This window comes from Vipera ursinii (assembly GCF_947247035.1).
Source record: "Vipera ursinii genome assembly, chromosome: 13".
Taxonomy (NCBI): Eukaryota; Metazoa; Chordata; class Lepidosauria; order Squamata; family Viperidae; genus Vipera; species Vipera ursinii.
The window spans coordinates 4,634,590-4,652,707 of record NC_139526.1 but is presented as its reverse complement, the minus strand read 5'-3'; the positions used below and the strand labels follow the sequence as shown (position 1 = coordinate 4,652,707).

The following is an 18,118-nucleotide window of genomic DNA, read 5'->3' as shown; positions in this document are numbered from 1 at the left end:
TGTGCCTAGAGCAATCTTGCTGCCAGAGTTCTAAACATTTTTTCCAGTTCTCTTTCCATAGAAAAAGAATTTCCTTTACATTCTTAAAACAAAGCAAATTCAGAAGGGGCCGAGTCTGCTTCTTAGCAGTGCTTTAAAAACATTACCGTATTTAATTTGAAATGTGCATTTGAAAGACAAAGGTCGCTCCTTTGAAGACAGTGGATAGAGAGGATCATTGGTTTGAAAGAGGGATCAAAGAGGCCATCTAAATTAAAACTGAACCCCTCCCTTTCAACAGAGGGAGAGGGATACAACACCACCGGTCTTTTGTTTAGAACACAGCTCTTTTGTTTAGAACACAGCTCTTGCAGTAGTTCCAAGAAAGTTCCATATCCATTTGCACTATAAAGGTGACCCTGAGGGCACAGATGAACCTCTAAGTGTCCTTAACAACTCTCAGAAAGAGTACTAATGACCCAATGACTTCAAGGAATATAAATCCTTCCATCATCTACCATTCAGTTAGAACTGAAGAAGCTTCTTGGATGAGAAGCGAAATGTCTTCAAGGAAAAACAAAATCCAGTTGCCTTTTTTAAAAAAGCATCTTTGGGACGATTTAATTTGAAAGTGTCTGAAATTTCTTAAAAGCAGATAATAAAGGTCCCTGCGTTTCGTTCTAGGCTACAGCCACCCATCTCTGATCAAAGTTTTGCAACAGCCCCAGAATCTGGTAAGTGACTTTTTTCATAAGGTACCAAATTGCCAAAACGGTGCATAAATTGTCTGTTTGTGAAGCTTCCCTTCTTCTCCCCAAGATGCCACCTGTCCTTTCCCAGGGCTGCTTACCCACTGCTCATGGTCTCTGAGGCTGGAACCAGGAGCCTCCCCAACTGCTTGGGGGTGAGTCTTCAAAATAAGCCATTTCCAGGGGAATGGCTGAGAATTACAGGAGCTGGCATGGACCATTTTAATTGTCCTGAGCAAAGAGAGCCCAAAGGAACTCATTTCCTGATTGGTTCTGGGCTGGTTATCACCTTAGGCCTCTTTTTGTAGGCAGCTGAAGGGGAGAGAAAGAACAAGTTTGAAGAGTTACCCCAAGATTTGCTGAGGCCGATAATCTCCATCATCTTTCAAATTCTCTGTGTAATCACAACTCTTTTTCACTGCAAAGCTAATGTGTGCGTAGGACAAAGCATCCCACAAGACATCAGAAATTGAAGGAGGATGCTCGCAGCATGCTAGACTAGGCTAAAAAGGGGTTGGTAGCTTGTAGTTCAATGTTTGGGGAACCCCAAGTGCTGGTCTGGCATGTAATGTGAACCAAACCACATGCCCTCTGGACACATAAATTGTATGTTTTTAACCTGAATGGTTTCAACATGTTATGTGAACTCCTCATACATGTATCAAAGAAGGCTTGAACTTCTTATAAGCTTCTCTGGATGTCCATGGCAAGATGGATCTTTCTTGACCAATGAGGCATGGATGGATCAAAAGGCATAGTTTTGAAGGCCCAGCAAAACCTGGTAATTTGCTTAGATTTTTAGACATACGTTAAACCTAAGCAATGTTTTAGAGCACTGTTTCTCAGCTTTGGCTGGCTGGGGAATCTGGGAGTTGGTTCACTCATCTCCAAGCTGCCAAGGTCAAGAAACACTGATCTAGAGGGCACAAAGAAAAGAAATCTGTTCAAAATCTAGAGGATACCAAGACCTCTCAGTAATCAGTATTATTTCCCATCGGCAGATTCTCCCAAATACTTTCCACTCCAGCTTAAATTCTGATACCAGAAACAGCTTGGTTTGCTTACAGTTTTGGGGGAAGGGTGGATGCAAGCGTCCAAATTGGGGGTGTACTTTGTTTAAGACAATCAAGGTCAACCCATGCACTGTTTTTGGTTAACTCTTAGATAACAAGTTTGTATTCCCTTTATGACAAAGTCCTTTTCTTTTATTTATTTTCTTTTTTCTCAGAGTACTTTTGTCAACAGACCTGCCCTAGGAATTTTGCCTCCAGAAAATTTTGCTGAAAAGCTAAAGGAATCTTTGCTTTCGGTAAGTTTTATCTAGCACGGAAGGAGCAATGAATCTGACATCCAGCAATGGCAGGTCTCCATCTTGCCAAGAATTCCAGGACTGGCAACTACAAGGAGAGGCTAGCATTTAAAAAGGACAATGGGGACAGGGGAATGATAGCACTCTTTCAAACACCTGAAAAGATGCCACCCAGAAGAAGATCATTATGAATTCTCTATTATCTCAGATTGCAGGATATGGGATAATGGATTAACTTTTAGAATAAGAAAAGTTTCTTAAGAATGAGAGCACTTCAGCAATGACCTTTGAGATGATGGACTGTTGTTCTCAGGATCAAAGAGAACTTGAATTGACATCAGTTAATGTCAGTCAACTGGAGACTAAAACATATGAAGAACAGACTTCCGGTTTGTCACGCAGCCACTATGGACAGCTAGGAGACTTGCTCTCTCTCCCCCGTCCAGGTTTTCATCGCTGGGGCCCCCTGAAAAGGGCCGAAAATTGCCCTGAAGAGGCGACCAGCAAGAAGGGGCGCTCGATGGATCACGGGAGAGCCACAACTCTCCCGATTGACCTGGCAATCCCTCCAAACCCGCGGACGAAAGGACCAGCCATTATGGCTCATCCCTAGGCTGTGAACAGCCGAAGTCACATTTCCCACCAGGCAACTCTTAAAGCAGCGCGAAAGAGATTGGGTGAGATCTACCTCTTTTACACCCTAATTACTTTCTGTACCTCCTTAAGCTGCTAAGCATTTTGCCCCCTGCGGTGAGAGAAGAGGGACTTTCCCTCCCTCCAGAAAGAGCTGCGACTAAATACCCAGGGGCGTTTTAAACATTGAAAAAGTAACTGAATCCCAATTGGAACTTTATTTCTCAAAGCATGTGGATTGAAAGATTTTTTATTTCCTATTTTTCATTGTCTACTTCTGTTGGAAATCTGGATTCTTTCTTATGAAAAAAAAAAGAAAAGAAAAACTGAAAAGATTAAGACAACTTTGGGACTCAAAGGGAAACTTTAAAAGGGGCCTGGCTGACTGCCCAGGGAAATAGATAAGATACATAACCTTGAGAACATTGGAACAACAGCTGTGAAAAGCTTTGTGTTCCCTACCTAGGAAAAAAAATTCTCTTTTGGACTTTCTAAGTATAAAGCCTTTAGCTTAAAATACCAATATGGAAAAAGACCCAGAACAAAATTTATTTATAGATGAAGATCAAAAAACTCTCGCTATGTTGAAAACACTAATCCAAATTCTTACCACAACCAATGAAATACTAAGAGGCTATGTGAAGGAACAAGAAGACAGCCCAGATACGAAAGCCCAAACTTTGACCACAACTAAAGAATCATCTATACAAAATATAATAGAAAAAAATTAAACATTTAAGTACGATGACAGAAAAATCTACTACTAAACAAATATTGATATTTGAAAATCCAGAAAAGACATTGAAAACTTGAGAAAAGGAAAAGGAATTCAGAAGGAACCAGAGGATCTAGAAAAAGAACAGTTGGATGAGAAGACAAACAATTCAGAATAACCATGTTGATATAGAAGAATAAAGAGACGACACACTAGACCTACAAGTCCTCTAAAAAAATGGCAATCGGATGGTTTTGCCAATATCAATTAATATACATGATATTACAAGCAGATTGGTTCGATGACCCAAAAACAAGGACGTGGAAGATGATTTGGCAAAGGAAAAAAGCCAGATTAAGACTCAAGAAGAATGGAGTTTTGACCATCTCACTGAAATCGGAAACAGAATGTATTAAATAGATAAGATGTGTATGTTGAGCAGAAGACATTGTTATGAACTGAGATAAAGAAAAAAAATTGGTCATTAAAATTTAGGAGTATAAATATTAATAGCTAATTTGAATATTGATTTGTGCATAAAGGTCATGTAAAAGTGAATAATGTAGACAAGCTAAAAACCTATTGTTGAAAGTAATAAATAGGTCTATATGGAATGTTAAAAACAAAGTTATTAGTTTAAGCAAGAGATAGTAGATACAAAGAGGAAGAGAGGAAGTATTAAATATTGAAATAAAAATTTTTTTTGATTACTACTTAAAAAATCAACTGAAAATTAGCAAAAAGGAATGATATTATAGTGTATCCTTGGTGTCAAACTCATTTTCATTGAGGGCCGCATCAGCACTGTGGTTGCTCTCAGGGGGCCGGGTGGGCATGGCCTACTTGGTGGGCATGGCTAGAGTACGTATGGCCTACTGGGTGGGCGTGGCCAGCTCTACATCATTCGCATCAAGGGTGCCTATGGGGGCCTGGGCAGGAGTGGGACAGATCTGAGGGTCTCTGGCAGAAGGAGGGTCTCTGGGCCAGGGCCAAGGCAGCGGGGGCCGTTCCCTCACTGTTTCCAGGATGGCCTCGCGGGCCGCATGAAACCACTTTGCGGGCCGCATCCGGCCCCCGGGCCTTGTGTTTGACATTTCTGACATAGAGGGTGAGAAGTTAAGTAAACAGGATGTGTATTTTGAATATTAGATTTCATGAGGAATGGTGATAGATGAATTGGGAGTATACTAAAAATCTTGGGAATGATCAATATCAAACGTTAAATCTAAATGTTAGTGGAAATTAAAATTGAAAAATCTATTAGGTCATTGATTGTCTAAAAGATTGTATGTTAAAACAATTAGATATGTGTAAACTAAAAATTATGGATATATGTAAGAAAGTTATTTTCTGTGTGATGAATAGGATAAAACTTGTCTTTTAATTTACAAATAGACAGTATATATGAAGGGAAAAAGAGAGGAAATGTTTATGTTAGCAATTTGAAATCTATACTAATGATAGCTGTATGTAATTGAATATTACTCAGCCACCACGTTGCTTTTCAAATATGTGAATGTAATATTAGAAAATCATTAAAAATTTGTTAAAAAAAATAAAACATACGAAGAACAGCTGCAGGACTTGGGTTTGGCTAGTGAAGAAAAGAAGAAATGGGAGACATGATAGCAGCGTTCCAGTATTTGAGGGGTTGCCACAGAGAAGAGGGGGTCAAATTATTCTCCAAAGGACCAGAGGGAAGGACAAGAAACAATGGTTGGAAACTGATCAAAGAGAGAAGCAACCTGGAATTAAGGAGAAACTTCCTGACAGTGAGGACAATTAAGCAGTGGAATTGCTTGCCTTCAGAAATTGTGGGCACTCCATCACTGGAGATTTTAAAGAAGAGACTGGACAGTCACTTGTCTGAGATGGTATAGGTTGTCCTGCTTGAGCAGGGGGCTGGACTAGAAGACTTCCAAGATCCCTTCCAGATTCTATTCTATTATTCTATTCTATTCTATTCTATTCTATTCTATTCTATTCTATTCTATTCTATTCTATTCTATTCTATTCTATTCTATTCTATTCTATTCTATTCTATTCTATTCTATTCTATTCTATTCAGCTGAAGAGTCTTTATTTTGAAATTTTGCCTTGGGTAGCTAGTTGCAGTCCATGGGCTAAATGGCACTTCCAACCCTAAGTTTCCATAATCTTATCCTTAGGCAATAGAGACTAATTTTAAAAATTGGGGGGGGGGAAGGTTAAAATAAGCATCATTTTGTTTGTGATGCAGTTATGATGAAAGTATTCCTTACAAACTCTTTGAATTGAAAGGTCTATCTCTTCTCCACTGCCAGGTTGCTCCTAAAGGTCTCTCTCAAGTCATAACCATGTCCTGTGGATCTTGCTCCAATGAAAATGCCTTTAAAACCATATTTATGTGGTACAGGGTAAGTAAAAGCTATGATATGGATGCTCTGCCTTGTACAGATGCTCTCCAGATGCTCAGGAAAACAGGGAGGGCAGTCTGCTCAAAGTGGGATAGGGGGTGAGGGAGCCTCAGTTAAATTTGTAGATGTAAGAGAAGAGCAGGCAGAGCTGGAAGGTGGAATTAAACATTTCATAAGCTTAGAATCCTTAAGTTGCCACAAAAGTTGCCCTCCCCCAGATTTCTTTGACCCTTCCCTAGCACCAATTTAGTGCTGACAGATTCTTATGCATAGGCTTGACTAAATCTTCTGTGCTTCAACTTAATGTATGGTCCTGATCCTTTGTGCCTGACAGTAAGTCAGCACCTAAGCCTTTCATCAACAGTCAGTTTGTTGACTTGATCTGCTTGACTGATCTGCTGAACAGACGGAAGGTGCAAAAACCTGGAGGGGATTCTTATCCCCCTCCCCATCTCTGAATTAGAACCCTACTACTAATCCTCATTTAGGGTTCCTTTACTTTAGGATTAGATCTTGCCCATTCTCAGCCAGGGACCCTCGACAGATTCTGTGGGACGAGGGCCCCAAAAGAAAAGAAGTGTCTCCATTCCAGAATTAAAAGGCTCTCATTTCAGAGAAATGAGAAGGTCATAGAAGCAGCTTTCAAAACTGCTGCCAAGTGGAGAATAGTCATAAAATCCCATGAGGGGATGGTTGAGATGGTGTGGCTTTTTCAGTCTTGGAAGCTCCTTTTTAGTCATGCTTCCCACCTCCAGTAATCCTGGAGAATGATCGTCTCCTAGAAGCAGATCAAGGAGAAGAACCCAGTCAAGGTCTTCGCAGATGTATTAAGTATTTAAACTATGTAAACCTATCAGCTGGGATGGACTGCTGGGATGGAGCCAAGTATCTCTCGTTTTCCTCTATTTCCTGTTCCCCTCAGGATATTGCCATTGGGAGACTCTTGAATGCCATAGCCATTGATATACTGTTATCGTTCCCAAATGATGTCCATGCAGATGGGTTGAAGGGCAACTCTTGGCTGGGAAAATGATGGGAAACTTCTTTATTTTCCAGAACAAGGAAAGAGGCGACAACAGTGTTACCAAAGAAGAATTGGAGACCTGCATGATTAACCAGGTAAGGTCCATTCCTTCATTCAGCAGAGCAAAAATCCAGGCCAGATCTACATTCTTGATCTTTGCTTCAGTGTTCACCTGCCCAGCAAGACAGCATAAGACCTACAGGTAGTCCTCAATTTAAACAAGAGCTCGCTCAGTGACTGCTTCAAAGTTACAACGGCACTGGAAAAAGTGACTTGGGACCATCTTTCACACTTTTGACCATTGCAGCATCCCTACAGCCATGTGATTTACGTTTGGACACTTGGCAACTGATTCATATTTATGACGGTCGCAGTGTCCCGGGGTCATGTGATCCCCCTTTGCAACCTTCTGACCAGCAAAGTCAATGGGAAAGTCAGATTCGCTTAACAACTCTGTTGTTAATTTAACAACTGCAGTGATTCACTTAACAAATGTGGCAAGAAAAGTCATCAAATGGGGCAAAACTCACAAATTTCTCACTTAGCAACATACATTTTGGGCTCAATTGTGGTCATAAGTTGGGGACTCTATACTGAAGTTAGAAAGTGGGCACACACTTTGCAATGTCAGAGAACTGGAAGCTAAAAGGGCAATGGGTACTGAGCAGTAGTTAGCACAATGCTTGGCATGTTTTGTTGTTTTTACTCTAATTTTCTGACTATAAACATGTCTGTATTCCAAACCTCACTCCTACATTCCTGTGGATTGGATATCACTTATTTTAAAAATGAACCCTTTTTTAACCCAACAAACCCTTTCTTTACATCATTCTCTTGGGACTTTGTTCATTCTCTAGTCTCTTTCACAACTCAGTTTCATCATAGAATCTAATGTAGTCCATTTCATAATCCTTTAAATCAGTTTTGCAAAATGATAGTAAATATTCCAAGTGTGGTTTTACCAAGGCTTTGTAGAGCGATAGTAGAATTTTGCGCGATGTTGATTTTTCCCCTCTGTTGATGCAGTCTAGAATTGCATTGGCTTTTTTGGCTGCTGCCATACAATGTTGGCTCATATTTAAGCGGTTGTCCACTAGGATTCCAAGATCCATCTCACAGTTACTGCTATTGAGCCAAGTTTCACCTAATCTGTCCCTGCATATTTGGATTTTCTTGGTTGGTGGCATCAAAAGGGCTAATGATCAAGGTCAACCTAGGACTAGGGAGGTCTATGTCTCATCTTTTGCTCAACCATAAAGTCCTCTAGAGACTTTGGACCAGTAACCCAACTAGCCTAACACAAGATGGTGTCTGTGAGGATAACCATTCAAGAAGAGAGAAAAAAATAAGACTGCATCTTGATGGATAACTTTTTTTTGTTTTTAAAATCTGCTTTGCTTGGGTTTGAAAGCCAGCCCTCTGAATTAATATTCATAATAGAGGAGGGCTTTCTCCCAATAACACAGCAGAATTGGAAAAATAAAATAAGTTATCCTCCACCCTGGTATCATTCAGTTGGTTATTCCAGCTAGCACTGCAGTGGGGAAGAGGCTATTACCTAGTGGCTAAGTTAAAATGTTAATTAACTAATTAATAAGCATAAATATCCTCTTTGCCTTTCAGCCCCCAGGTTGCCCGGAATACAGTATGCTTTCCTTCATGGGTGCATTTCACGGAAGAACCATGGGTAAGGAAAAGTTATTGGGTTTGGTTGGGAATAGCATTATATGCAAAGATCAGTGAGATGGCTTGATGGATTACAGGCCATCAGATTGGTGTCAAATAAAGCCTAATCTTTCAAGAGCTTTCATCCTTAGCTCAGCACCATTTAGATGATCCATGATGCTGTATTATAGGTACTGGTGATAATTAACATACAGACAGAAGTCTTCCAAAGAAATTTTGTGCAGAAAGGAGATAGATCTGCAGCTTCAATCATCCAACTATAAAAAGTAGGATTTGGGACTTCCGCCGGACGTCACGGCGGAGCGGAGCAGGCTAGGGACTTTTTCCTGAAGCCGACAGCTCCGTTTGCCGCGTTTGACGGCAAATCAAAGCCATCCTTGAGCGGGAAAAGCTTGGGGAAAGTGAGGGGAGCATTCCAGCTCCGAAGCAGAGTGCAACTGTGAAGGGAAGCTGAAGAACTCCCCGGGATCGAACGTGTCAAGAAGATGCCTGTAATGGCGTCCCGGAGCCGTGACTTGCTGTAAGTTGAAAGCCAGAACATCCCGGTAGTCTCATCTGTTCTAAACCGCGATCTATTTTAACTTTGAACAAAGTGAGGAAAGTGAACTGGAAGCTTGTTCTTAAGAGTTTGGATTTAGCTGACGTGAACCAGCACGAGTGGAGAAAGTGGCAAGGAAAATGAAAAGTGAACTGTTACAAAGTGTTTGACAGCCGATTGGAGAGGTTTATGAAAGGAATACTAGAATTTATCTTTTGGAAATAATATTCTCTTTGCTGCTGCTTACAAGACAAGATTATTTTGACCTGTGTTGGGAAAGGATACTGGCGGATTTAAACTTTATGCTTTTCTTTTCCTTTTTCTCGGAACATAGACCAGACGCCATTTGCATGAACTGTCAAATTTGATCTGCTTGCTGTTTTCTAAATAAAGTTGTGATCTCTACTCCCACCTAGTGACTAAATGACTAAACGAACTCATCCTACAATTTAACTTTAACTATAGTTCTTTTTTTTTAGGAATCATTTACTAGAATTAGATTGGTCATTGGTTATTAACTTTCATTTATAGTTAAATATTAATCCAGCTGTTTAATCAAACCTATATTGACTAAGTTTACTATCATTAATAGTGTGTAAGATTGTTATTATTAGTTATTATTACTATTCTTAGTGCTATTATTAATTATATTAAGCCACAAAAGTAAGTAATATTAATACTAGAAGCTGAAAATACCTTATTTAAAATATATTGAAATTAATAATAGGTTAATTATTATGATTTAACTCAATCTATCTATGTATCCTTTTTGACTTTAGAATTATATTAGAATATTAAGATAGTGGAATTTGAGATTAGGAAGGTAAAGGAAATATATTATTACTGTGAAACTGAATGATATAGACCAGAGAACGTGGTGGTGTACAATTGGCTGGAGGGATATTTTAGAATTTCCAAGGATGGCAACAACTACCACTACCACATCCTTTAAAAAGAAGACACTTACAGCTTCCTCCTCCCCCGTGACAACGATTCCACAGAGGCTGAAGAAATCTGCAGAAGATATCCCAGCTGCAAGCCAATCCTTAATTATACCCCAAGAATGGCAAGGCATGCTTAAATCAATACAGGATACAGTTCTTAAGAACCAAGATACCTTGGCCAATAATGAAGAATCTACATTTAAGGTACTGGAGGAACTAAAATTGAATGTGGCAATATTGACAGACGAGACTAGACAATTTCATACAAGATTCGAGGAAATACAGAATATTTTAACTAAACATGAAGATCAACTGCAAACTATAGAAACGAAAATTGCCAAAACAGATGAGAAAGTGGGGAGGATGGATGCCCATTTTGCCAGAGTCAACAAACGATTGGAAAATGAGATGGTGATGCTGGAAATGGATAAATCTGGGAACTTCCTATGTTTCCAGAATATAATGGAAGAAAAAGAGGAATGCCTTCGAGAAGTGATGGGAGAAGTTATGGCTGGGATTTTGGGAAGAGACCAAACTGAGATATTACGAGATGTGGACGAAGTTTATCGCATTTATACTAGTTATGCCAGACGTAATAATCTACCCAAAGAAGTGCATGTCCGTCTTACTAAAAAGTCAATTCGAGATGAGATACTCCAGAAAACCAGGCTCCAAGCATTTACATACAAGGGAAAACGTATAGCAGTACTGCCACAAATACCAAAGAGAGTACGAGATATGAGAAGACAGTTTGAATTTCTTACAACTTTTTTAAGGAAATATAAGATTCGGTACCGTTGGTTACTACCAGAAGGAATATCATTCACGTGGCAAACTCAAAGGCTTAAACTGGAGTCACTTCAGGATGCACAGGACTTTTATGAAACACAAGTTACCTTATTTGATCGAGAAAGTGAAGGAGAAACAGAGAGCAAGACTATGGAAGAAACTTCACAAGAACCCAGTATAGAGCAGCAGGATGACCAAGGAAAGAGGATGAATGGCAACAATAGGACTGGAGATGCAACAGGGCTACAAGTTGAAACTAGATCACAGAGACAAAAGGCCGCAGGTAAGTAAGAGTATGGAAGAAGAATTATATTTGTTTTCCGTTAATATTAACGGATTAAATGCCCCTGCTAAAAGGAAAAGAATTTGGCTTAACTTACAAAAACAAAATTGTGGTTTGATTTGTATACAGGAAACTCATATATGTAAAAACCATCAAAAAGTATTAGAGTGCCCCCAATTGGGGAAATTATATGTATCCTTGGCCAGTCAGAAAAAACGAGGCATTGCTGTGTACGACCGCAAAGGATTAGTGACACAACAAGTGTACTCTGATGAAGAGGGAAGAATACTAGGGCTGGAAACTAAAATAGGTCTAAAACTGGTATTATTAGTAGTTATATATGTGCCTAATACAGATCAGACAACTTTTTAAAAAAAGTTATATAAGAAACTAACTGATCTTGATTATGAAAATATATGTATTTTGGGGGACTTTAATGCGATTAAAGATGTTAATAAAGACTACGAACCAGGGGCAGGCCCCCCAAGGTACATAAAAAGACAAAGGAAAATTTTGCCTAAAATATGGGATAAGCTAGTAACCCAAATTGGACTTTCAGACGTATAGAGAGATTTACATCCTACTCAAAAACAATTCACCTGTTTCTCCCCTAGGCACCATGGTCTCGAATAGATATGTTTTGGTCGACATCTGAGATTAAAGAGACCATTATAGAGGTAGAGATAAACACCAATGTATGGGCAGACCACCACCCCTTAATAGTCAAATGGGCAGGACCCCCCAAAAAAAGGGCGAGGTGGTCTATGAGACCAGATTTATTTATTTAATTTATTTATTTAATTAAATTTTTATACCGCCCTTCTCCCAAGGGACTCAGGGCGGTGTACAGGGCATATAATAAAAATACAAAGCTACAAAAGTTAAAATAGAATTAAATTAATGCCCACGATAAAACAATAAAATATAGCAATATTTAAAACCCAAATTAATTCCCCATCAGGCCAGGCCAGCTTGTTCAAATAGGTGGGTCTTTAACCCGCGCCGGAAGGAGCGGAGATCCGGTGCCATCCGGAGCTCCACCGGCAGCTGATTCCACAAAGCCGGGGCGCCCACAGAGAAGGCCCTCCCCCTGGGGGCCACCAGCCGACATTCTCTGACCGGAGGCACCCTGAGGAGGCCCTCTCTGTGGGAACGCACTGGGCGGAGGGGAGTTGACGCCGGCAGCAGGTGATCCCCGAGGTATTCCGGACCCATGCCATGTAAGGACTTAAAAACCATCACTAAGACCTTGAACCTCACCCGGAAGACAACTGGTAGCCAATGCAGCTCACGGAGCAAAGGTGTAACATGGGAGTACCGGGAAACTCCCAAGACAACTCTCGCGGCCGCATTCTGTACCAGTTGGAGCCTCCGAGTGGTCTTCAAGGGAAGCCCCATGTAGAGAGCATTACAGTAGTCAAGGCGAGAGGTCACGAGCGCATGAGTGACCGTACACAGGGCATCCCGGTCCAGATAGGGCCGCAACTGGCGCACCAGGCGAACCTGGGCGAAAGCCCCCCTAGTCACAGCTGCTACATGTTCTTCCAAGGTAAGTCGTGAGTCTAGGAGGACTCCCAAGTTGCGAGCCCTATCCACGGGGGGTAACAACTCACCCCCCATAGAAAGAGATGGAACATTTTGAATGTCCCGGGATGCCGGAATGTACAGCCACTCAGTCTTGTCAGGGTTGAGTTGAAGTCTGTTCCTCCCCATCCAGACCCGAACCGCCTCCAGGCAACGGGACATCACAGCGAGGGCATCACTGGGGTGGTTTGGGGTCGAAAAGAAAAGTTGGGTATCATCAGCATATTGATGATACCCAACTCCAAAACCACGAATGATCTCACCCAGCGGTTTCATATAGATGTTGAACAGGAGAGGCGAGAGAACCGACCCCTGAGGAACTCCACAAACGAGAGACCTAGGGGCCGATCTCTGCCCCCCTGCCAACACCGACTGCGAGCGTCCCAGGAGATAGGAGGAGAACCACCGAAGGACCGTGCCTCCCACTCCCAATCCCCTGAGACGCCGCAGCAAGATACCATGGTCGATGGTATCGAAAGCCGCTGAGAGGTCTAATAGGACTAGGACAGAGGAACATCCCCTATCCCGAGCCCTCCAGAGATCATTCACCAGCGCGACCAATGCCGTCTCTGTGCTGTACCCGGGCCTGAAACCCGATTGGTACGGATCCAGATAATCCGCTTCATCCAGGGCCAAAGGGAGCTGATGCGCCACCACACTCTCAACAACCTTCGCAAGAAAGCGAAGGTTGGAGACTGGACGAAAGTTGTTCAACACAGCTGGGTCCAAGGCAGGCTTCTTGAGGAGGGGTCTCACCACCGCCTCCTTCAAGACGGAGGGGAAGTTACCCTCACTCAAGGAAGCAGATATCACCGCCTGGAACCAGCCTCGTGTCCTCTCCCTAGCTGCATAAACCAGCCAGGAAGGGCACGGGTCCAATAAACATGTGGTGGAGCTCAGCCTCCCCATAATCCTGTCCACTTCATCAGGGGTCACAGAATCAAACTCCTCCCAGGTAACATTGACAAGACCGCCCGTGTCCTGATCGCCAGACTCTGCCCAGCTGGAGTCCAAACCGGTCCGAATCCGAGCGATTTTATCCGACAGATGCTGACCAAACTCCTCGGCACGACCCTGCAAGGGATCCTCCCTCACCTCCTGATTAAGGAGCGAGCGAGTCACCCTAAACAGGGCGGCCGGGCGATTATCTGCGGACGCGATGAGGGTGGAGAAGTAATTACACCTCGCCACCCTCATCGCAGCGAGATAAGACCTAATATAGGTTCTTAACCGCAACCGGTCGGATTCGGATCGGCTGGACCTCCAGCAGCTCTCTAGGCCCCGTTTCCGACGCTTCATCTCCCGGAGCTCCGCGGAGAACCATGGAGCTCGTTGGGATCTGCACCGGGTCAGGGGCCGCAAGGGTACAACTCGGTCCAGTGCCCCAGTGGCTGCCCTTTCCCAGGCTTCCACTAAGGCATCCGCCGAGTTGTGAGCGACGGAGGCAGGTGGGGATCCCAGCGCCGCCTGGAACCCATCAGGGTCCATTAAGCGCCTGGGACGGTACCATCTAATTGGTTCCGTATCCCCACGGCGGGGGGTGGTAAAACGGAAGACCAGCCGCAGGAGGTGATGATCGGTCCATGACAGGGGCATGATAAATGGAGAGCCCCCACCAAGATCATCCAACCATCGTCCAGATAAAAAAACTAGGTCCAGGGTGTGGCCTCCCTCATGAGTCGGTTCAGAAATTACCTGCGTCAGGTCCATGGCCGTCATGGAAGCCATGAACTCCCGAGCCAACTCAGATGACCCTCCCAGGGATGGTAGATTGAAGTCACCCAAAACTAACAGTTTGGGGAACTCAATCACCAAACCGGAGAGGACATCGAGTAGCTCAGGCAGGGCTGCCGCTGTGTGACTAGGCGAAATGTACACCAGCAGCAAGCCCAACTGCGCCCCCGAACCAAACCTCAAAAAGAGAGACTCACACCCGACTATCTGAGGAACGGTGGTCTCCCGCGGACATAAGGTCTCCCTGATAACTACCGCCACTCCCCCGCCCCTACCTTGAGCCCGAGGCTGGTGTAACGCTCGGAAACCTGGTGGGCAAAGATCAACCAAAGGGACCCCACCCTCTGGGCCCAACCAGGTTTCGGTAATACAAGCCAGGTCCGCATGCTCACCCTCCACCAAATCCCGCACAAGGGGAGCCTTATTAACCACGGACCTGGCATTCAGGTACACCAGCCGGAGCTCAGGAGGCTGCACATCCTCGCTCCCGGCACCTCGGGGAAGAACCAGAGGGTCGGAGCGCCTCACCGCTTGTAAACAGCGGGGACGGCCCTCCCGGTAACGATACGGCCCTCTGTCCATACGCCTGCTGCCATACCCCAGTGTCGTGGGAATCGGTAATCCCACGACCCGCTCCTGAGCCCCAGATGTAACCACACCCCGCTCCCCCCGAACGCAGTCGGACCCAGGCCTGGCCTGCACCATGGTTGTATGGCCACCCCCCATAGTCAAACAACTATTACCCCCCACCCCCCTCCCTAGCCCCCTAAAAAATTTAACTAAAAAAGTAACCAGGGGCCTCCTATTAAATTTGAATCGAGAGCCCCTGACCCTACCCGGCCATCTCTCAGGGTCCCAGTAATTGGGCCCTTCATTGAGACTGGGAGCGGCAAAAAAGGCGGGACGCACCCAGGAGAGGGGGGAACCCCTGAGGGCGAGCAAGTCCGTGCTGGAGTATCTGTACATAAGTCCAACAAGTCCAGATAAGGCAGTCCCATAATGGAAGAGTCCAGTAGGAGGTTCTACAGGAAGGGAGTGAAACATTCGGGCCATCGACCAACCTACTGCCACCCGGTTGGATGCTCCCGGGGACAGACCCCAACCCGTCCTCCCACAACAGGTCGAGAGTCTGAGCCAGGGGGATGGTCCAGAATGTACACCCTGGGGGGGCATAACCCATAGAGCTCCCACCTCTATGGGTATACCGATGTAAAAGCAAGCCGCTCTCCCACTGCGGCTTGCACCCAGGTCCGTCCCAGTCCAAAGGGGAATAGAGAGGCAGATGAAGAATTAATAATTGGCAGTCCACCGGAGCTGCTACGGCCATCGCAGACCAGATGAAAAGCACCGACCACCGCCATATCGCTGCCGATTGGGCGGGCCAGCGGGCCAGCAAGCCCCGAAAAACGCCGTCGTCGCCATCACCGTCAGAGGCCGGAACAAGGCAAGCGAAGCAGCAGCACCGCCGCCATCGCCGCGGTCGTCCTCTCCACTGCCCAAGGCAGCCCGAGGACGCCATCACCGTCGCCACCTCCGCCGCCGGCAGCGGCGCGAAAAACAATACCAGGGACATCCCTGCCACCCAGCCGACCAGCGGTCGTCCCCTCCGCCGTCGAAACGGCCCGAAGACACCGCAGCCGCCGAAAGCGGCCCGAGGCAGGTCCAACAGAGAGATCCCCGCCGCCGCCGCCGCCGACATCGCCGCCAACACGAAGGCGCCAAAATGGAGGCGCCGATCAGCTGGAGCTCCGAGGCCACCGCCGATCAGCTGGAGCCTCAAGACGCCGCCGAAAACCACCGAGAGCCGGCCAGAAGAAACAGCGCTGCCCGAAACAGCAGAAACTGTTGGAATCAGTTGGAATCAGTGTTAGAATCAGATCAGCCGGAACTCCGAAGCCGCCGCCGATATCGCCGCCAACACGGAGCGCCAAAATGGAGGCGCCGATCCGCTGAAGCTCCGAGGCCACCGCCGATCAGCTGGAGCCTCAAGACGCTGCCGAAAACCACCGAGAGCCGGCCAGAAGAAGCAGCGCTGCCCGAAACAGCAGAACAGCAGAAAAACGCCGTCACCACCAGCTACAATCCCTCTGGAACAGTCCGAGGCAGCCCGGAGACATCGAGGTAAAGTAGCCCAGAGACGCCGAGGCTGTAGAAACCGGCAGGCCAAGACCAAGCACAGCAACACAGCGGCAGCACAAACGAAGCAGCTGGAAACAGCAGGCGAAGCAGCAGACGGAGCAGATGGAAACAGCCACTCATAGACGGGAGAAAACGAACAGCAAGCTACCTCATTCTTTGCCTCTAAAATTGATAGTCCAAATCCCCTACCCAGGGGCTCAAAAGGACCCCTGGGGGGCTCCAAGGGACGCCCAACAACTGGAGCTCGCGGAGCTCAGCCCAACACATCCGCCATCTTAGTTGATCCTATTTAGAGTTTTTAATGAGAGATGAGGAATTTCTCAAAAGTACAAAAAAGGAGTTAGAATTTTTTTATAGAAAACAAAAGAGAGGACACCTCTCTGCAAACTATTTGGGACACAGCTAAGGCAGTAGTGAGAGGGCTCGTTATAAAACATTCAGCCTATAGTTGGAAACAAGAAAGATTAAAAAGAGTTGAGTTATTTTCAAAATTATCAAAAATAGAGGAGGCGCTGCAATTAGATCCCCAAAATTCCCAGCATAAAGAAAAAAAGATTTGATCAAACATGAGATTCTTTTGATTGATCAAAAAGAGCTGGCAGATAAAATTAAGAGGAGCAGGCAGAGGTACTTTGAACACGCTAATAAACCGGGGAAGTGGTTAAGTTACAGTTTAAGAAAGGAACAAAAAGCAAAAAGGATAGACTATCTACAAGATCAGGATGGTAACCTGGTGATTAATAAGGAACAAAAACTAAAAATTGCACAATAATTTTATAGACTACTTTGGACTTCCGGATGGCAAGGCGTCGCCAGAGGAAGCCATTCTTCGGCTGTCAGCCTCGCAGCTCCATAGAGCCGCCGAAAACAGCGCCGATCAGCTGTTTCGGCGGCTCGGAAGCCCCCTCCTCGGGAGAAGAGGAGGGGGCAAGCGCCCAGGTAGGGGTAGAGCTCTCCGGGGCCGCCAGAACTTAAAGTTTTGGCGGCTGAAGGATTGAGCCCCCCCGAAGCCTGGGCATGCTCCGGACTGCGAGGCGCCTCTGCTCCGGGCTTTTTGGAGCAGAACAGGGCGTTCGCAACCATCCCTGCTAGCAAGGAAGAACTCTGGAGAACGAGGATGCAGGCAAAGCGATACAGGAGATCTAGGTGAAGATGGTCTTTTGATCTTTAACTCAATGGACTTTGCTGAGCTTGTAAGTGGAAGTGCATAGCAAACAATAGTGGGTGAAAATGGCGGCTAAATCTTCTAAAGTTTCTGTTCTGGTGCAGCAGTCTTCGTTGCAAGCTTTATTGCCCCCAGCACCCGTATTTGCATCAGCTCTTACAGTTAAAGATTTGCAGAATGTGCTGCAAGAGACTATGGAAAAGCAATTGCAACAATTTGCTGAGATAATGGATAAAAAGTTGGAGGAGAAGTTAACAGAAAAACTAGCTAAGGTTATGGATGAAAAGATTACAGAGAAATTAACAGAAATGAGAGCAGACATTTTATCTGCATTTCAAGGCATGGCTATATGTATTGAGAATTTGGATGAAAGAGTGGAAAACCTCAGTCAAAATGATATTAGACTGGAAGCAAAAATGACAGAAACTGAAAATGTGGTAGAGAAAATTGA

General features: G+C 44.8%; 1 protein-coding gene across 1 annotated transcript in view; it reads left to right on the top strand.

The window, feature by feature from the left end:
• ABAT (4-aminobutyrate aminotransferase) overlaps nt 1-18,118 on the top strand; it is an 86,991-nt gene that overhangs the window by 45,322 nt on the left and 23,551 nt on the right. The window contains exons 6-10 of the mRNA XM_083372564.1: nt 664-713; nt 1,957-2,037; nt 5,689-5,781; nt 6,838-6,900; nt 8,429-8,492. Of these exons, the coding sequence (XP_083228690.1) occupies nt 664-713; nt 1,957-2,037; nt 5,689-5,781; nt 6,838-6,900; nt 8,429-8,492 (351 nt within the window). The remainder of the gene's footprint in view (nt 1-663; nt 714-1,956; nt 2,038-5,688; nt 5,782-6,837; nt 6,901-8,428; nt 8,493-18,118) is intronic.